The sequence below is a fragment of the Sinocyclocheilus rhinocerous genome, unplaced genomic scaffold (assembly GCF_001515625.1).
Source record: "Sinocyclocheilus rhinocerous isolate Xijiao unplaced genomic scaffold, SAMN03320098_v1.1 scaffold614, whole genome shotgun sequence".
Lineage (NCBI taxonomy): Eukaryota > Metazoa > Chordata > Actinopteri > Cypriniformes > Cyprinidae > Sinocyclocheilus > Sinocyclocheilus rhinocerous.
Genome location: NW_015628308.1, coordinates 20587 through 41907, shown reverse-complemented (window position 1 = coordinate 41907; position 21321 = coordinate 20587). Strand labels below are relative to the sequence as shown.

Below are 21321 nucleotides of genomic sequence, written 5' to 3'. Positions count from 1 at the left end.
AGAAAGGAAAACTTGAAATCGCATGATATGACCCCTTTAAAATAACATTTTAGACATTACAGTAACACCAAATATATGATACAGACAAAACAGTGACATCGTGGAAGAGAATGAATGTGAATGAAAAGGTGAGGTATTATCCAGTATGAGCTCTAACAGCAAAAATCCAGTAGATACAGTATTTGATCATCGCTTTTTGGGGACATTTTCATACACAGCGTCAGTCTTTGATTTCTGCAAGGAAACACTAAAACAATCAATCAATCAGGAACCTTGCTGATGTAACAGAACTACTTTTATAATTGACTTCAGTAGTACTACTTGTAAAATCCTTAGTAGAACATCATTTTTCCATCAATTTTAGTTGATCTTGTACATTAAGATGATTTTTAATGTGCAATAACATATGCTAACATGGACCAGCATAAGGATATGACATCAAAAATCTTCATCACCAATTCTGAAGGTTTCTTACAACAGCGAAGTTGCTTGAATGATTGTCTTTCACACAAATGCAACAGCAAAGATCCTTGCTGCAGCTCGTCTACAAATCAACCAATGGTAGCTAAAGCTGCATTTCACCTCAGATGATCATGAACCGCAGAGCAGCTGCAGCTCGTGATCAAAGCACAGGTTAACAGCTTTGTGTTCTACTTTCTTTACAATGCAAATCTAATGGTATAAAACTGACTTTGTAAGGGATATTTCAGGATAACAAACCAATTTATTTATAGGTAGAACTGTTTAGATATGTTTTTAAACAAACCATGATTTAAATTAGTAGGCCACAGATACATCAGGAGCTGGCTTTGTAGCGGATTTAGGTTACAATTCATAACACCTAATTCATGATATGTGTAAATAAATCTCCATTCCATCAAACAGCAGCAGGTCAAAAAATATAAACGGGCTGTCCATAAACTAAATATGCATAATGAGGCAACTACACAGCTTCACTGATTATAATGGAAAAACTGCAACTTACACTGAGGAAAAAAGTACACAGGCTTAGTGTACACAGCACAAAAAAAAAAAAAAACTTTCTTAAACTATTCTTTTGATGTGCTGTCTACTGCAGGTAATGGTCGGGCCGATAGTCCACCCACATCTGTTCAATGACCATCTGATGCTGCAAACTTCAATCAGATTGACTGCAACACATCTTTTTGCAAAACAGTCATGAATGATCTTACCGTTTTTCGTGTTTTTGGTTTACACAATGCTGAATCAATTCTGTCTTCCTCTTGGGTCTGGGCTGCATTAACAATAATACAGACATATTAAAATGACAGTTGTATCAAAATTTATGTCTTAAAGATAAATATTCATGCAGCTTGTTCTTCTGACCTGTTTTTCTACATTTCCTGCAGATGCAGAAGATCACGACTGAAACTACAATCAACAGAGATCCAGCAGCAGAAGGAATCAGCACTATGTAAAATAATGGTAGGCCCTGATCTGGAATCGAAAAATTGAACCATTAGTGTCAGTGAATCTGTTTGTCTCATTTAAACAAAGACTATCAAATATCAGCAATATATAACTGAGAAGTCAGCTTAATTAATTCATGTTAATACCAACACCGACATACCTGAACATGGCCGACAGAGTTCAGTAATGTTGAGGTGCTGAGTCTGGTTGCTGATGGGATTGTTGAGCACACAGCTGTAGGTGTTTTTATCCTGATATTCCACCTCCAGAGGTAGAGAGAGACTGATGCTGAGATCAGACACACTGATGCTGGACAATAAACTGTTTCCTTTGTACCAGGAGAGAGTCACATGACTCACATTCACCACTGAACACAACAATGAACAATATGATGATGACGATGATGATGAAGATGATGATGATGATGATGATGATGAACAATCTCTGGTAATGTCAGGAGCAGGTAGAGGAGCTGGGAAATATGAGTGAATGAACATAAATACAGACAAACCTCAACATCGGTCTTATTTTTGGTGTATGTGTTGTTGACAACCAGTGAGTGTTTCCTTCAATTTAAAATATAAAATGATTAAACAATTCAGTATGCAAATATTTAAATGAATAATTTGGGTTCAGTATAAGTTAAACTCATTCTAAGGCAACGTTGACATAATGTTGATTATCAAAAATATGTAAAAGTAAATGTTAAAATACTCACCGTTTCAACAGTACAGCCACAAGATGAACAATATGAATGTTAACATGATTTTAGTGTAAAAAATAAAATCACAGTTTCTTAGTAAAGTTGTAATCCAATTTTTCAATCCAGCAACTTTGCCATGCAATACCATAAACCATAAAATTACTGTATTACTGTAAAATTATTTAAGCAGGAATTGTGCTTTTATAAAGTTTTCTTTTAAATCCTCTAAATATTGGCCACACCAACATCTATTATAAAGCCTCAGCATGACCTCAAAATGAGGGATGAGTCGGAATTACTTTGTGGTAGTCATAATGCCACAAATGTGAATTGAGTTTAACTTCTAAATACAACAATCAGGAAACAAAAGATCTCTACTCACCGTAGACAGAAACGCTGAATGTTTTTGATGACCGTTTCATTCCATTTATCTCTAGTTTATAATCTCCAGCGTGTTGAGTTGTGATGTTTGTGATGGTCAGAGATCCAGTTTGATGATCCACCTTCAGTCTGTCTCTGAATCTCCCATCAGGACCATCATATGTGGAGAAGATTTGGTTCTCAATGCTGATTTTAGCTATGAGGAATGTTTCAGCTCCAAATATCCACAGTATGTCGTCGTCTTCATGTATTTTAGTAACAAAAGTTTGTAAAGTGACTGAGTCTTCCTCCATCACATACACTGACTGTATTTCATTTGTTTTACTGCTAAACACACCTGAAAAACATACAGAAGCAGATTAAGACTTTTGTTGGTTTACAAATCCTGAAGTCAGCGGCTATTTGCTTTTAGACTAATGAATTTGTATTACTTTTATATGAATTTATTTGTAATCATTTACAAAAACATAAAAAAAAAACACAAAAAATTCGCCTTACATTTAAAAAAAAAAAAAAGTGTCTCACTTCCTGAGCCTCCACTGGTTGAGTTTATTTACATTTGAAATTTCCATATACTTTTTATTGACTTTTATAAATTTTATAACATTTCCATGCCTATAAGTCACAATTTTAAAACTATGACTGCAAAGCAGACCAGAACATTTTATCTCAGATTGATTTGATCTATCTGAGTTAACAGCAAGCGAAAACTAACAGTAGTTTGTTATGCTTTAATAAATAAAAAAACTAAATAAGCCATGCTTTTATAACTTACCAGTCAGACTCCACCAGCACAAACAGAACAAAAAAAACATTTTCTACAGTTGTTCAGTGAAAACTTTGACCTAAAAGGACTATCTGCTGAAAACAATCGCTGGTGTGAATCCTCCCCCAACAGAGTTTGACCCTCCTCATTCACATGATCTAAAACTCAGAACATTCTTCTGACTCTAAAGGCTTCAACAGTATTAATAGCGGAAACATTTGTTTGTATTTGTCATTTAACAATGATAATCTAAATGTCTTATGTATTAAATATGTATAAGAACATTTCTAATAAATAAATGGGGGAAAAACTTAAGTTGTTACTTAACTTACTTAAGTTGTTCTTGTTTTGTAATTTAATTGAATTACCCATATATAAATTATTGTGTATGAAAAAAAAAAAGAAAAAGTTAAAACCATCTGCTGTCTCTCACTACTAGTATTACTGAGGTGTGATATGAGCAGCTCAGCTTCTGAGTCAAACTGAAACCTGCTGCGGTCTGATTTCTGTAGAAACGGGGTGATCTGTAGGGTGGACAAACATCTTGTATGTGGCCATTGGTTTGATGTGTTAGTTTGTAGTTGAAGGGCTTCTTCTGGTCCCAGTGTTATGAATATGAGTATGCTGATTAAAGTTGAGATGATTATCCAATGTAATGCCAAGGTATCTGAAATGCTCTACAATTTTCATCTCTCCATCAATGATAATCCTGAAAGAATACATTGATGTTTTGGAGGAGCTTAAAAAATACAGTTATTTAGTCTTTGAGATATTAAGGTGGAGAAAGGTATCATCTCACCATAAAATATGCTATGGAACGTTGATAGTCCAAAAAGAATTCTCCCTGTCACTACAAATTTCCAAATGCTGCTATACTCCATGTATGTATCAATGTCCTGTTTATTTACCTTTAACTACCTATTGTTCGTATTAAGTACCTATTTTACTGTTTGTTGGTTTTTTTGTGTAGTATATTTGTATATATCTGTCACCGTTGTTCCCTGAAGGAACTATGATTTGCTTTTAACCATTGCCATGCAATGTGCTAAAAATGACAATAAAGTTGACTTTGACTTTGACTTTGACTTTGACTTTGATATGTGCATGGTGCTGCAGATGTAGAACATGGAAGGAGGAAAAACTTGGGCATGCGCCGTGATACTCTCAAAAATGGCGCTGAAGGAGAAGATTTGTTGAATAAAGTCGTTCTATTTGTTTTCTTTGCACACAAAAAGTATTCTAGTAGCTTCACTGATGTCACATGGACTGTTTAAACGATGTTCTTACTACGTTTCTGTGCCCAGATCGTGGTAGTTCCCTTGCTGTCTATGGAGGGTCAGAGTGCTCTTCGATTTCATAACAAAATATCTTAATTTGTGTTACGAAGATGAACAAAGGTCTTACGGGTTTGGAACGAAATGAGGGTAAGAGTAATTAGATAGAGTAGAGTAATTAATGACAGAATTTTCATTTTTAGGTGAACTATCCCTTTAAAATAATGGGCAGTGACAAATGGACTTTAAGGGTGTATACACACCAGGAAAGTCCGCTAGTTCACTTGCTTTGGTCCAGACCAAATACAATGTTGATTTTTTTTTTGTTTGGTGCGGCTCGCTTTCACACTGCCCTTTTTTGCAAGTAAACCAGAAATTGTAAACAAAACCACACATGTGCCAAGGTCATCCATTCATTGGACAGAAATTCTCAAGCAGGGAAAATAGGGAAGTGCAACAACAGGTTAATCATGGAGATCTTTCCTAGTGCAATTTTTATTATTTTACTGATTTGGTGTTATCAGCTACTAATGCAATATGAAGAAACTTATGAGCATCATATGAGACAATGTCATACGATGTTGTAATTACGACTTGCCGAAAATAAAATCTATAGATATAAAATACTTAAAGCATATCACAATGTTAGTTTAAACATTTAACCTATATAAATGTGCGCTATTAGGTGCATATCCAATCGTTTGTGTGGAGAGTAAGCTGAAGCGCGTTTCAGGACATCAGTGGAAACAAATTAAATATGCCGTCATTTTTGCTCATAAAGGTAAGAATAATACATCGTTTGGAACTGTAAAGGGTCTATTTTTAGTTGTGCGCCCTCACAATATCAAGAAAACTTTGTGCTTTTGTAAAATAAAGAAAACAAATAGGATGTGCTTGCCATCTCGGTCTTGAACAGGAGCGCTTCACAAAAATGGACCGAAACTCAGCGAATATTTTCCTTACAGACATGATGAATATAGACTATCTATAGAAAGCTTTAAATGACTACAAAACGTAAAGATGCATTTCTTTCTAAAGGCGCGTCCAATGATGAGGATTCATCAACTTTATTGCGACTCTGACTCATAAAACACTAATTTATTAGTAAATAATTCAAATATATCCTTACTATTTTCCCCCAACATAGTCATGGTAATTTTTGTGGCAAGCTTTAGCCTATTTAGCACACTCACATCACGTTGCTGTGCACCATGGTCACGAAAACTCATCATTTGCATGTGTTTTTAAGCATTGTGGTTTAAAAACAAGTGATTTAAGCATTGAAATGCAAATAACAGCACTATATGCGCTAGCTGTCTGTTTCGGAGCATGATTTCTGCAGTTGGGTCGGATCGAGGTCGGGTCATATTCACACCTTAAACGAACCGTACCCGAGTTTGTTTGGAAGCGGATCGAGACCACCTCTTTAGCTGGGTCTCGGTACGGTTGTTTGGTCCGCATCTGAGTGTGATTGCTGTATTCACACCTGCCCAAAAGATCCGCACCAAGAGGGGAAACGAACTTGAGTTCGATTCAATCGAACCAAACAAGACAGGTGTGAATACACCCTGGCAGTCATTTGTATAGAGAATATAAAGAAATGGACTAGGAATGCATCCCTGGAGAGTGCCAGCGTTGAGAACAATGGTAGGCAATAATGAATTTTCCACCTTTACCACTTGTGGTCTATTAGAAAGTAAATTATAAATCCAATGTATTAGTTGTGATGGAACTTGCAGGTAGTTTCTTGATAACCTGATGATGCTAAATAGAATTATAGGTGGAGCTAAAGTCAATGACAAGAAGTCTGGCATAATTTCCAGGAATACCCACATGTTGAAGTAAACAGTTTATGTTAGAATCACGTTAAAGAATAACATTTTGTCCAGTGTTGCATTCTGCACGCTGGCAAATCATCTCATTATAACAAAGTGAAAACCAGGGATCTCCCAGCTCCTGGAGAAGTACCATCATGCAGACTTCAGTTCCCATCCTGCTCAAACACACCTATCTGTAATTATCAAGCAGCCCTGAACACCTTGATTAGCTGCTTCAGGTGTGTTTTATTGGAGTTGGAGCTGAAATCTGCAGGACAGGAGCAGGGTTGGAGCCCCCTGTGTACAGACAATGTTAATGAGAGATGTATTATACAGTCTAGAGAGCTTCATTGATTGTAACAGAACTTTGTAAGATTGCAATGAACTAAGATGAGTGACAGCTATTTAGTGATTATAAAGGGAGCTCAGAAGACAGCACAGCCATTCCTTTCAACAGAACAACTAGAGAGTGTATGTGTGTGTTAGTTTATGCCAAGGTTCCTCAAATCTTTTCCTGGAGGGCCAATGCTCTGCAGAGTTTAGCTCCAATTCTGCTCAAACTCACCTAACCTGTGATTTTCTAATGATCCTGAAGACATTGATTAGCATGTTTGGGTGTGTTTGATTAGGGTTAGAGCTGAACTCAGAGTTGAGGATCCCTGTGGCCTGTAGCACGAAGCGAGATGAACAAACTCCGAGTTTCAGAGTAGGTTTAGAGTTGACAAAACCAAACAAATCCAACCTGGTTTAGATCTGGGGGCTGTTTCATAAAACACGTTTACCAAATAAGCCAGGCTTATTTCAGTTAGTCTGACTTATTGTCACTTGATTTGGTTTCCGAAAGCAAATTTACCATAGCTCAAGCTCAGTCACTCTGGCAACTTATGCTGGGAAACTAACCTGGGGCCTGTACCATGAAGCCAGATTAGCTGGCTAGCCAGGTAAGTTTCAGTTTAGTTTGCACCAATCCTGGGTTTTAGGTACCATGAAAGTGGCTTGGCTTTTAGCTGCATTCATTGCCTTAGTAATTTACACTCCACAGCTAACCTGCTCCGATGGCAGGTTATGTTCTGGTTTAGAGATCTCAAACCGAAATTTGACCAATCAGCTTCAAGCAAAGTGACACATCTCTGACGCAATAAAGCCACTCCCCCAGTTTCTCTTACTCCAAATTAAAGGACGCTACATAGTGAAACATTTTTAACCTCTTAAGACCCGAGAAAAGATTTTTAGCAAAAAAATAGTTTTTTTCATGTCTTTACATTGTTTAGAGCATTAAAAAAAAAGTTAAAAAAAAAATTATATTATATTATATTTCGTTCATAAGTTATACTATGTCCTCGGTAGAGGACATCGGGACTCAATTTAAAAAAATAAAATAAAAAGACATGAATGAACATGCATAGGCAAAAACAATAGATTTTTTAAATCACCAATACATTTTTAGTTTTCAGGATTTTTTTTTACCAAACTTTGTATAAAGATGATTTTCAACTGTTATAACAGAATGGTTTGATATACCATTTTTCTTTCTGCAAAATGTGTGTAAAATGGCCATAAACGGGTTTTCTCATTATATACAATGTATATTTGTTATGTCTCCCAAACTGCTAATAAACATGCTTTTAGTCCCAGTGTCCTCATATGAGGACATGTATGAAATCAACGTCCTGTTTCGTAACAGAAAGTCATATTTTGATTTGAAACCCCATAACATTTTCCTGAGATGTTGACTTATGACAGACAGTTTAAAAATTTGATTAATAAATCTATTAAAAATTAATTAATGTATTGTGCACAAAATGTAATGACCTTTTTTTTCTTTTTTTTTTAAGATATATGAAAACATTTTAACATTGGTTGAACTTTCTTTTTCTTTCTAGGGTATTAAGATTCTTTTGAAAAAAGCTAGTTTTAATTTTTGTTTATTATTTTGGCCTTGGCCCAACCCTGAAGTTCACTCGCTTCCTATTTTTGTGTGCTGTTTTATTGCCATTGAACTTGACTAAAAAAATTATAATAATAACAAAATAAAGAAAGAACGAAAGATCAAAACACCCCGGTGTAAAGATCATTATTTATGTTATCCTCTTAGACCCTAGACCTGGGACGTAACACTAAGGATAATAATGGCAGTATCATAAAGGGGAAAAATGAACACATGAATACAAATAGGCTATGACTTGCTTTTAACAATTTCTTTCATTTATATTTAAATGTTAAATAATTTGTACTACTCCTTAATTCAGTTGGTAGAGTATTCCAATAATTAATGGTTCTAATTGAGAAGACTGACTGTTGAGCTAAATCTCAGAAATGGGTCTCAAAGAACTACACTTCCCAGAGTGCACCAGCAGCAGCAAACTGGCTGCTTATCACAGGATCAGTCATTGTCACTGATTAAGAGCGAAATTTGAGTTGTCCTTGTGTCCTTTGGAAGTTGAACAAGAGTAGGACTTGACACTGACCGTCCAAATGTTGTACGCCTAAACTGTACAGTACAGTCTCCTCTAGTAATTGCTAGTTGCTAGTCGAATTTTGCAGAAAGAGTCAAAAGATATGTGTTACTTATAATCTATTGTTTCAGTATCTTAGAGAAACTAATTTAAGTAGAAGGAGTTCTTTTATTTTATTTTATTTTATAACAATGTATAGGCTATATGACATCTAGTCCACACTCCATACCAGATGGTGGCGGTAATTGCCAACCGCCAATAAAACTTAGAAGAAGAAGAAGACTTTCACCTTAGATTGGGATAAATTTAATTTTATATGTAAGACAGAGCTGTTGGGATTTAATATGGAAGAGGATATTGAAGAGTGCTCAGAGAGATTGAGTTCAATTTTAATCAGAGCAGCAGAAGAATCCATTCCAAAAGCAAAAGGAAACCGAAGGGATAAAGTTGTTTCATGATGGAATGAAGAATGTTCTAATGCTATTAAAAATAGAAATAAAGCTTTTCTACTGGTATTATTATTGCATGTTTCCATGATCTTGGTATCCTCCCCTCTATCCATATCTTATTAAATAACTCCAGTACTACTTTAAGAATACTATCATCTGCATGTTTGATCATATTATAACCTTTTCCTGGAGCTCCTGGAGCTGATTGCCTAAATTGACATAATATTCTTCTAAGTTCCCATATCTCAAAATCAGCATCTAATACTCCTGTCCCATCAGGTTTTCTATTATAAATACATTGATGTTGCATTAAAATGTCCTGTCCTTTCCTTCTATAATTCTCATCAAGATTTTCTTTACAATGTGCCTTTTGAAAGGTCTTGACTAATATTTCTGCCTTTTCCTTTTCTGTGATAGCTGTTACTCCTTCTGTTAATATCGGAATATTCCTAGTTTTATATATCCCAATCTTCTTCTTTGAAGGAAGAATTTATAACTGGGTTTTAAGTTTTTTATTAGATAGAACAATTCAGGTTCGGGTGGGAAATGAATTGTTACAGATAGTGAGTGTGGAGAATGGTTGGGAATGTGGTTTGATGATAAATTAACTTGGAAAGTCCACATAGAGTATATTATAAAGAAATGTAGTAACGTATTAAAATAGAAACTGGAAGGACAGGTGCTGCATTTTTCATTCCAGAATTTCAGGCTGGAATAATTACGGATGGTACTTCTGTTTATACAGCAGAGATGGTAGCTATCCTTATGGCATTAGTGTGAGTATATGAAGACTGGATAAAGTAATAATATGCTCTGACTCAATGGCAGCTTTTATGAGTTTACAATCATGGCAATCAAATAGAAAAGACATTTTAACAGAAATCATGATTACACTATATAGTATTAAACAGATAGGGATAATTACTCGGTTTATATGGGTACCTGCACATGTGGGAAGTCAAGGTAATGAAGAGGTAGATAAAATGGCTAAAGAATCCTTAAAACGTAGAAGGGAACAAGTCATTTTAATACGTATACGAACAGGACACTCAAATCTTAACCAAATACTACATTATAGGGAAACATAATACTGGTCTATGTAATGTTTGTTTAACAGAGGAATCAGTGGAACACGTTATGATGATATGTACAGCATATGAAAGAGAAAGGGATCGACTTAAAGATGAATTACAATCCTTAGGAGTTAAATAATTTTCATTAAGTAGTATTCTGAATGATGGTCCAAATGCAGGAAAACAAATAAGTGCAATCATGAGATTTCTTAAGAATTGTGGAATAATTAACATAATTTAAGATTTAGGTGAGAAATGGTACATTCTCGTCACACTCCATCACAGTAGGTGGCGGTATGCACCTATGAAGTTGGTTCGCAACCCGCCATAAAACCAAAAGAAGAAGCAGAAAACTTTCACATTACGAGTGAAATGACAGCTTCTGCGTTAAAGATGCGGAATAACACTGCCATGTCACTTTTACATATACAAATCTGCATTTCTTTTTTAGAAAAACTGCTAAAAAAGAATAGTCGCTTTACTTTGCCCTTATTGTTGTACTGTTTACTCTACCACGGTAAGATTTGTGCTAGTTTCGCTTTTCTATGTTAACCGCTATTTTCAGTTAAAAGAATCACGTTTTCAGTCAAAACAGTGCAACGCATGGGTAGCATGCTTTATGGGACAAAACAGAAGCTGTCAGATGTAAGCTATAGGACAGCGTGATACGTGTTAAAATGTACTAACGTTAGGCCTCTTGTCAAAATGCCGGCCGGTGGATGTGACGCAGTTTGTTTAATATCAGCTAATCTCTTATTCGACAGAAATATCATTTGTATTTTGGAGTGCGTGATTTTTGCTTGACTATGACATGGCATTTATGTGTTAAAATATCGCTGTTTGTCGATGATAAAAACGAACTACGAATGTGACGCATTTAGCCTGCACATTGCAAATAGGCCCAGATAAAAAAATAATAAAAGTAATATGGCATCATACTGCGAGCAAATGTTGCACAAACTGATCGAATGCAATGTCAGACGCTTTTAGATAAAAGCTTATTTCAAATGAATAAGAATGTAAATTTAAACATTTTATTTTCGTGGCAGATTAAAACCGCAGGACCAAAAACAGAAAAAACACCTCATTGTAATGTGGGGGAGGGTAACACCATTTTCCATTAAGTAAAAAAAAAATGTTATGTTCAACTTTGATTCATTATGAGGTTGAATTCGAAAATTCTGGATTGCGTGAATGTACAGATCATACTGTGAATCATTCATCAAAAAATGACATCGGTCAACCAATGCTTATTAAGACAAACATGGGCCTCATGAGCAACTATCACAAAACATCTTTATTGATTAGCCAGAAAACATAACACATTAAGTATTGTAACGTCGACCAGAGTGTTTTGGGATTTGCCCAGATGTCAGGAATAAAAGAAGGAAAAGACTACTCATAGACGAGAGAGTTGGTGATCCCATACGTCTTTATACGTAGCTTCAAAGGATCCTCGCACTCTCCGCATACATGGAGGAGAGTGGGGAGAAAATTACAAGACACACTTTGGCAGAATTACAAATAAAACTAATAAAAGAATCAGGATGCTTTCTGGAGCAGAGTATAGTAGAACAGTCAGCTATATCACCAGCGCAAACGTTACCCAGGCACGCCCACCTAGACAATGCATGACATCACAGGAGGTGCCTTAAAGGTACATAACAAATTAGGTGGTCGTTACAGTATCAAGCTTGTGTAAACTCTGGAACTGATTCCTTTGTGTTGTGTTATTTTGTCTACAGTAAATGTCTGTTATCTGAAAAGTGTTATTCAGGACAGTACTAAAAATAATAACATGCTATCGGTTGCATGATGATCATGAAGTTGTATAAGATCATTCATGAGACTGTATGTTTGTCTGATGAGTGCATTTGTAAATCAGTGATGTCCTGCTGTTTGTTTGCATGTTACATTATGTATCATTCATATGTCTTTACCTATAATCATTATCATCTTTATAAAATATATTTTTTTAACACTTTCCTGTTGTATCATTTTGTTTGGCTTACGATTGTGTGTTCGTTTCTTCTTCAGGTGTGTCTGGTGTTGGATCAGTCAGTGAAGTGTCAGTGAAGGAGGGAAGTTCAGTCAGTCTACACACTGGTGTTGAAACAAACCAGCAAGACAGAATTAGATGGTATTTCAATGACACCCGCATCGCTGAAATCAATGGAGATTTCAGTAAGATCTGTACAGATGTTCGGTGTAATTCAGGTACTGAGAGATTCAGAGACAGACTGAAGCTGGATCATCAGACTGGATCTCTGACCATCATGAACACTAGATCCACAGACTCTGGAGATTATCTTCTACAGATCAGCAGTGGAAACAGCAGTAACAGTGAAAAGACCTACAGTGTTACTGTTCGTGGTGAGTCATTATTTTGAAAAGCTAATCTTGTACATTTAAATAACATCATTTGAAGGGGAATGTTGAAAAAATACATAAATATCAAAAATCATCCCCTCTGCATCCTCCCCATCCCCCCACCATCCCCATTAGATTAAAAGTAGTGGTCGACCGATATATCACCAGTGCCGATATTTGGTATTTTTCAAATATCGGCATCGGCCGATAAGTTTTTCTGTTTGGCCGATGTGTTCGAGGCGGGACTTTTATCTTTACACCGCTCACATTCTCCCTCTTGTTCGCTGTCGTCGTTCAGTTCTGTCTAATACAGATAGAAGTTTGTCTAATAATCAGGGCTTGGGAGTAACGAAATACATGTAACGGCATTACGTATTTAAAATACAAAATATGAGTAACTGTATTTTGTCATAATTACATTTTAAATAGGTGGTAATCAAATTACAGTTACATCCGAAAAGTATTTTAGATTACCAAAGTGATTACTTAACATTTTTAATGTAATTTCTTCATTTAATATTTAAGTAAACAATTTGGGGATTTTAACCAATAAGGCAGATTCTCCATTAAAAAAACTGTGTGCAGCAGCCTGTTTATTTAGCAACTCGTAGTGAGAGTGCATCATCACGGCACAAAAATGGATGACACAACAGAAAGCCATTTGCGTAATGCATTTCTCTTGTGGAAATACAAAGACTATTTTACTTATAAATCTGAAAAAGGACGTAACATCTCAGTGCAATCTATGCCCAAGTTACCTGCGACATAACTTCTATCGGCATCGAAGGATTCAACTTCTCATCTGAAAAACGCTTGCGTTTCTATTTTCTCATATTTTGAGCATTGAATGGTTATCATTACGTTTAATATTTCTAAGAATTTAATTGAAAAATGACACCGAATTCTCCTCGAATTCACACTTTGCATTCAGTTAACAGATCCATACGAATCATGCATGAAATAAACGTTTATGAAGTCAAACGATAGCTTTACAGATGAACTTGAAGTCTTTATTCATTCGAAATGTTTAAGAATAGATCATCTTTGGCGTGGTAATGCGAGTTCATGATCCGATTTATGATCGTGAACAGATGATTCTTTTGAGTCAATATTTTAAATGAATCATTTCTTTTGTTTAACGAAACCAGTGTGAATGGTTCACAAACTGGATGGATCTGAGGTGTGTTTCCCAAAAGCATCGTTAGCAAACTGTGGTTGTTAAATTACATTGAACTATAACGACATTACTTGCGACTAGGGATGCAGCGATTAACCGGTTTCACGATTAACCGCGCTTTAAAACGTCACGGTTAATTAATCGTAAAGGTTCCGCTAAACCGAGTGTTTCTGTTACACGAAACGGAACTGTTGCAGCTTGCACAAAACAAAAAAAGTTACACTAGCGGTGCACCAGCTTAAAATGACGTGCTTATCAGAGGCACGGAGGCTACTACATGCATTAGATGAAATCACAGAGGGACCAAACAGCGAAGCTTTATTTCCACCAGAGAACATCATTAAAACGGCAGCATCACATTACGTTTTGATCAACAGGTTACAAAGTTTGTTGTAGCTATATGGGCGCTCAGTTTTTCCTGTTGTAAAATACGTTTGGCCAAAATGTCATTTTATAAAAGATGAAATGCTACTGTATGCACAGGCTATTTAAGTGTAGGCTATTGGCTATGACTAATTTAGATGGCAAATGCCCTCTCTCCGCAGGTCCGGTCTCAGACCTCAAATGCATAAAACATGAGCCTTTATACAGTAGACATACTAGTGTTTCTTGCGTAAAGACAACGCTGTACTTATACAAACAAGAAGATATTTATTTACCCTTGCAAGACGTTCAGCTGCTCTGCTGTGGAACTTCAGTTCACTGCACTCAGTCAGTCAAGACAGGGGGTGGAGTTATGAGGTTTGACTGACAGTTTGAGCGGCTCCAACAAGATTTAGCCAAGGTAACTCTTTTTAATACCTTTCATTCACTAAATATATTTGTAAAACAGACAGACAGACGTAAAGGGTGACCAATAGCACTGATTTATTGAAGAAAAAAAAAAAAGTGCACTTCGGAGTGTAAGGACAAAAAGGGCATGTGCTCTGCACAGGTTGAGCCCTACCTGTGCACGTGCCTGATCCCTGTTGTAGTATTATTCATAAGTAATGAATAAATTCCAATGGGAGAGATGGACTTTTGTTTGTCTTTTGTTTATTATTATTTTTTGCTGTATTGTTGGTTACTGTGTTATTTCTGTTTCAAAAGCCAGCAATAAATAACACTTTAATATCTAAAGAGTGTTCATGTGATTTTATACATTAGTAATGTTGGGAAATGAGTAAATGCATAATAATCGTCATAATCGTAAAACCGTGATTATTCCTCAGACAATAGTCGTACCAATAAAAAACTATAATCGTTGCATCCCTACTTGCGACCGTAGTTGCTTTGGGAAATGAGCCCTGTCAATTTTGACTCAGCGATTCTTTTGCGCCGATCGCTTCTCCATAGAGAGGATTATCAGTGAAGTATTATCAGTAAGTAACAAAAAATTAATTTTTTGTTGTTCATAGAAATGCTGTGGAAAACTGATTTTGTTAAAAATAAAATGCAAAGAAAAGTGACTGGTAGATGTCACTTTTATTTAGAGTTGGAAAACATAAAAACAATACATCAAGTTAATGTTTATATCTTTGTTTATATCTATATCTATGTTTATATCTATATATTTGTGTAATAATGTGTTGTTTTTAACATTAAAGCATGTCAACATATTCTGTTACACCAAATACACAAAATAATGATCTTTAAAATAGCATCATATGACCCCTTTCAAATAAAAATGATCCTCGTCATACTAGCGTTTCCACTGTGTTTCAAGCCGGCTTTCCACTATCCCTGACAAATGACAGACCGGAAGTCATTCATTTCCAATGGAGAATAGCGCGGGAGCTGCGTGGAGTTCTGATCATATGCAGATGTCGGTTCATTCATACAACACAACCGAAAGTGCGTGTTATGTGACCATTCATGCACACTGTAGCATCATGCTACATAAGACAATAAAAGCGGAATATAAATCTTATTTACTCAAAACTCACTTTAAACCACCATAGAGTGTTTTTAATAATTTTCGATTGCCGTCTAATGTGTGTTTTAGCCATGTAATGTTGCTGAAATATGTTATTATCTCTGAGTCAGAGCAGCGATCATGGAAGAGAGAACACAGGCAGACAGTGCTGGAAGCTGCTAATGATCATCAGTGGAAAATGAATAGAAATGATGATTCTGTCTAAGCTATGCATTTTAAAATGAACACGCACTAGTTTAAACGTAGCCTAACAGATGTGTAAACTGAAGACTATTTAAACTTTATTAAATTTACATTTTTTTGGTTACATTTTTATTTATTTATTTATTTATTTATTTATTTTTAGATAATGTAATCTTGTTAAAATTGATTTCATAAAATTGGTTTTGAAAAAAAGTATCGTTCAGCAACCGGTATCGAAGTCAAGGTATCGGTATCGATATCAGAAATTTTTGAACGATACCCAGCCCTAATGCCAGTAATTATTTTTTGAAGACTGTGGGTGACGTTTCCCTTGCCATGTTTGTTATTTCTGTGATTCTATCAGAAGGTAATACGGTTTTGTGAAAGCCTTTCAATGATCCAGTCTGTCTACTAGTCCATCTGTCTGTGATAGCAGTGGACACTTCTGCCAAATGAGTAAAAATGTAAATGAAAACATTCAGATTCAAACAGTAGTACTAAAAATAATCGGATTTTGTAGAAAAACATGACATTGTACCTTGATGTGGTGGAAAACAGAACAATTTTAATAAGTACAAAATAAAAATTTCATGGGCAGTATTGTTTATTATAAATCCTAATGAACTGTTCATTTATTTTTCAGGTTTTTTCAGTGTTAGTACAGATGGAGTCTCAGTGTTTGTGATGGAGAGAGATTCAGTCACTTTTCAAACTGATGTTAAAACAAACCAACAAGGCAGAATTAGATGGTATTTTAATGACATTCGCATCGCTCAAATCACTGGAGATCTCAGTAAGTTCTGTACAGATGTTCAGTGTAATAATGACACTGAGAGTTTCAGAGACAGACTGAAGTTGGACAAACAGACTGGATCTCTGAGTATCACAAACATCAGAACCACAGATGCTGGACTTTTTCAACTAAGGATCAGCAGTACAAACAATGGCGAGGGTGACAAGACCTTCAGTTTTGCCGTCCATGGTGAGTTATTATGTTTAAAAGCAAGTATTGTACATTTAAATCACATCATTCATATGTTTACTAATATTTTTGTAGTGACATTCGGTGTTTATTATATTTACCTGTGTATTAATTCACATATAATTTCTTAAAGCACACATTTGCTGTTAAAGTGTAATTTATAGATTCCACAGTTCTCATGTTATGTTCCTTTCCCCTGTAAAAAAAAAAAAAAACAAGCAGCGTTTGGTTTGTGTTTCAGATATTTCTGCTGCTAAACAAGATGAAATTAAGAAAAAGGAGGGAGAAAATGTCACCTTATACTCTGGTGAAATAAGCCAAAATTATTTGCTGAGATGGTATTTTAATGACACTCTCATTGTTGAAATCACTGGAGATCAGAGTAAGATCTGTGCAGATGATCAGTGTGAAGATAGATTCAGAGACAGACTGAAGCTGGATCATCAGACTGGATCTCTGACCATCACAAACACCAGAACCACAGACTCTGGAGTTTATCAACAACAGATCTACAGCAGCAGAATCAGCATCATTAGAAGCTTCACTGTCAGTGTTACTGATGCTGGTGAGTATCATTTATTAATTCAGTGCCTTTTCCCTTGAGCAGTTTTAGAAAACACTTTGAAATATAAATCATCCAACTAAATGGTTTCATTATTGATAATCTGTCATTTTCAAATAGGTTGTCATATTATAGTGACAGACGGTTGTTACATTGATATGTGTCACATTATGCATTTTACAATTTTGAAGTCTATTGTTAATAATAAGAAAAAATTGTATTTATATATTAATACATTTTCCTGTGAAAGCCACTATTTTAGCTGATGTTGCTCAAAAAACCACCAGATGGCCCCATTTATCAAATAAATCCATATCAAACAGCATTGTGCTGAAAGCAGAAAGGTGTAAAAATCAGTCAAAAGTATTGATACAGTTGATTTTCAGACTATCTCTAATAATAATGGCTGTCTGTCTTCAGCTGTTCGAGATCCAGGTCCACCTTCAACTGCTGCACCAGGAACAAATGCTGCTGCTGTTATTGGTGGTGCTGTTGGTGGTGTTCTGCTCGTAGCTGCAGTAGCTGTTGTGATTTACTGTTGCCACAAGAAATGTACAAAAACAAAACAAAATGGCAAGTATTACATACAACTGATCTCATTAAATGTAAATATAGGATTTATTATACAAAAATTATCTTTAAAAATGTGTCTTTTTAGTGTAATTGACCAAACTAAGATTTTGTTTTATTGTTTAAACAGACACCAAGGGGCAGAACAATCATGATGAGGTGAGGTACTACCCTATGAATTTACAACAGTTCTGATCTTTGAGATCATTGTGACGTTTATCTGTTTGAGCTTTCTGTGTGAAAGTATATGTGGTTTCATTCAGAAATAATAATTCATATTATGTTTATAATTTATAACAATTGATTTTAAGAGAGCACCACACTTGTGCTGTTTTACTTCAAAATGAAGAACATGAATCTTTACATTCAGCAAACATCAGATGTGTTTGTGTAACTGGATCATCAATCCTGATCACCTTCTGTGATTCTGTTTTCTTTGTTTCAGGAGAATGGTGCAGCAGAAAATTTGCTATCTGGGGAAAATTATATTGAAATGAATGTTGTTCAAGAAACAACCACTGATCAGGCTGTGGCTAATGGGACATCATAGTAATCAGTAGTCTGCATCAACACCAGTGACGTTTCTAGTCAAAACCATTTTAAACAAGATGTACTTTTGTGGAGCACCTTGATAATGTCACTCAAGCTGCCACAAGTATAAGTACTATGTTTGATCTGATAACATCGTAAAAAAAAAAAAAGCTGAGTCTTTTTTTTTTTTTTTTTTGCGCAAATGTTTAGTGAATATTTGGTCTCTCATACTGACCAGTTCTATCTAAATAAGCATACGGACATTCGTAAGACATCATGCATATTTTTTTAATCGGACTGAGAAGATTGTCACGGGTTGCTACTGTGAGGAGCACAGAGCGAGGAACGAGAAGCCCAGGAGTACAAAACAAAGGAGTTTAATATTCTTCTTCAGGGAATCACACGTAGCACAAGGAGGGGACATAAACAATTCCAGACAAAGAAACTCAGAACAGGACTCGCTATAAATACACAGACACCAATAGGACACACCTGGGAGCAAATTAACTAATTAAACAAACACAGCTGGAACCAAATTCATACAACGAGGACAGGAACAGGAAGGACCAAATAAGGAAAACAGGAACTAAACGGGAACATACACGTGACCAAGATAGTCAAGCTTTAAGCATTTACATGTTTAATTTGATCCTGTATCAGATTATTTCAGTTCTACACTACCCCTTTCAATCTGATCGAAAGTGTTTACAGGAAGGTTTTGCCATCCAGTTGAGCCATCAATCCAATTACTAACAGATTGTTTGGGTGCAGGTAAACGTAATCTTGACATATCAAATGTTTTGTTTATTTATAGCTGGCTGTGAAAATGTGTTTTCAAGATGGGCATTTTGGCCAAAAGATGTCGTATTGCAAGATGCGAGTGCTCTTCACATACTGTATATACAAATTAGCATTATAATGTTCCATCTTTACTATTTATCATTGTCATCTTGACAACACTACCACAGCTAGCGGGAAATGTTCTCAGAACTTTTCTTTTAAAAAATTGATGTTTTGAACCTTTCAGAAATAATGTTTTCTTAACTCAATGGGAACATTAGCAAAATGTTCTTGGAATATGTTTTTGTTAGCTTGGACAGAGGAACATTGATGATGAAATGCCAGTATGTTGAGTTTTGGATGCTGCTGTTCTACACCTAATTTAACCAGCAAACCTCTCTTGTTCAGGCAGCTTTGTCAACTGTAAACTGACATTTTTAACAGTAATATTTAAGAAATGGAACATTTCACAGTCCACGCTGATGTTTGATTGTTTGGTTAACATACCTTTGTGGTTAAAGAAAGGTGGTTGAAATCCAGCAAGGGTCAATCCATGAAATCTCACCATTGTGTCCTTGATCAAACTCTCAGGAACTAAACTTGTAAGAAGTGCACTGAAAGACGCAGTGGACAGAAGCAGCTACAAAGTGCCAAAAATGTGTTTTATGTAATGTATGGTTTTATAGTATATTTTGTGTCTGTTACTGACTGCTGCTCAAGCTGTGTACTGGTGTTCAGCATCTGAATTGTATTTTAATCACAGTTCACAAATGTGTGTTCAGTGATAGAACAATGACATTTGATATTTATTGTAGCTTTCAGATGTTTGCTGCTACCACTGAATGTCTTAATTGTTGAAATGTGCAAAAGTGAATGTTCTTCTTTGTATTTTGCTGCATCAAAAGTGTTGTAAAGTATAACATGCTGCCATTTGAGATACTGATTAGGTTTTTTACTGCCAAGTTCTTGCATTTCATGTGAGGAGGGAGATGGAGACCTGTGGGGCGTGTAAGGTGAATGGCCACTACTTCACATGATCTATTTACTTCCATTTCTTGTTTTTTTTTTTCCCGTTTTTAAAGCATGTTAAGCTGTGCTGTATTTTGGTGTCATTTTGTATAATTTAATTTAGCTTTCCTGTTGTTTCTATTGCAGAATGTCATCACTGCATGATAGAAATGATCGCCTGTATTTGAACAGGAAAAGTATGTTTGATCCCAGTTTAGATCCGTTTATCTGTACAGTGGAAGAGAATTAATTGTGCTAATCTTTTTTTTTTTTCTTTTTTTTTCAGGTTCATCAGATCTGTTTCACGTTCAGAGTCATCTCAACTGCCTACTGAACACTGTCTTACAAGAACAATAGGATTTATGAATGCCATCATGGTGCCTATTTTTGTAATGGTAATTTTATAGGAAAAATTGCTCTGTCAGAGCTGAAGTACCAATAGGCCAAACTCATCAAAAGCCTGTGATACAAGCTCTGGAAGAGATGATCATTTAGTGCCTTTTTGAGCAGAATATCTTGACACAATTTCTTTGCTTTCTTTAACATTGCTTCAGCCAAGGAAAGGGTGCCTTATACTTTGAGCCCCTGCATTTTCTTACAGATAGATGGCAATAAAAACAGATCTGATTAACCCATAACTGCTGAAATCTGTAAGTTTGTCATGATTTTAGAGTTTATAATCAGAAATAAATGCAGAGTTCTGGCATGAAACTCTAGATGGCGCAGTCCGATAGGTCTAGCTCAATCTGACCTGGTGACATCATTGTCACATGGCAACTGATTGGTTCTCTCCTGTATCGGTAGCCAATGAGCTTACTGCTCAATATTCAAATACCTTGCTTTTTTGTCGTAGCATTTTGTGGCACACTTCAGAAACCCTCCATCTTCCCCAG

At 35.6% G+C, this 21321-nt stretch overlaps 2 protein-coding genes and 1 long non-coding RNA gene across 5 annotated transcripts; 2 read left to right on the top strand and 1 right to left on the bottom strand.

Annotated features, from left to right (window-relative positions):
• Positions 1–186: 186 nt before the first annotated feature.
• On the bottom strand, positions 187–2826 carry LOC107737287 (natural killer cell receptor 2B4-like). The gene is made up of 5 exons (XM_016548750.1): positions 2517–2826; positions 1578–1903; positions 1348–1453; positions 1194–1255; positions 187–234 (listed from the first exon to the last, which is right to left on the bottom strand). Exons 1-5 carry the CDS (start codon positions 2806–2808, stop codon positions 187–189), a joined length of 834 nt encoding a protein of 277 aa, XP_016404236.1. The 5' UTR covers positions 2809–2826.
• Positions 2827–10646: 7820 nt separating this feature from the next.
• On the top strand, positions 10647–18981 carry LOC107737290 (uncharacterized). 2 transcript variants are annotated; one of them, XM_016548753.1, is made up of 7 exons: positions 10647–10867; positions 12388–12723; positions 16639–16977; positions 17219–17542; positions 17960–18112; positions 18240–18268; positions 18555–18981. In XM_016548753.1, the coding sequence occupies exons 1-7, from the start codon at positions 10723–10725 to the stop codon at positions 18657–18659; spliced, it is 1431 nt and encodes a 476-aa protein (XP_016404239.1). In that variant the 5' UTR covers positions 10647–10722; the 3' UTR covers positions 18660–18981. The 2 variants fall into 2 exon arrangements, with proteins under 2 accessions (XP_016404239.1, XP_016404240.1); XM_016548754.1 differs by lacking the exon at positions 10647–10867 and adding an exon at positions 11951–11996.
• A 216-nt stretch (positions 18982–19197) lies between these two features.
• Positions 19198–21063, top strand: LOC107737289 (uncharacterized). Of its 2 annotated transcripts, XR_001639785.1 has the most exons (4): positions 19198–19411; positions 20012–20433; positions 20576–20625; positions 20715–21063. It is a non-coding gene; the product is annotated as an uncharacterized LOC107737289 (long non-coding RNA). The 2 variants fall into 2 exon arrangements; XR_001639784.1 differs by having other exon boundaries at positions 19198–20433.
• The last annotated feature ends 258 nt before the right edge of the window (positions 21064–21321 follow it).

Excerpts from the sequence above, each read along its gene's own strand:
- LOC107737290 (XM_016548753.1), top strand. The coding sequence starts at position 10,723 with ATGACAGCTTCTGCGTTAAAGATGCGGAATAACACTGCCATGTCACTT. Across the intron at positions 10,868-12,387 it reads GTACTGTTTACTCTACCACG|GTGTGTCTGGTGTTGGATCA; the intron begins GTAAGATTTGTG and ends TTTCTTCTTCAG. Across the intron at positions 18,113-18,239 it reads TACAAAAACAAAACAAAATG|ACACCAAGGGGCAGAACAAT; the intron begins GCAAGTATTACA and ends TTGTTTAAACAG.
- LOC107737287 (XM_016548750.1), bottom strand. The coding sequence starts at position 2,808 with ATGGAGGAAGACTCAGTCACTTTACAAACTTTTGTTACTAAAATACAT. Across the intron at positions 1,904-2,516 it reads ATTCAGCGTTTCTGTCTACG|CTCCTCTACCTGCTCCTGAC; the intron begins GTGAGTAGAGAT and ends CATATTTCCCAG. Across the intron at positions 1,454-1,577 it reads GTTCAGGTATGTCGGTGTTG|GGCCTACCATTATTTTACAT; the intron begins GTATTAACATGA and ends ATTCCAGATCAG.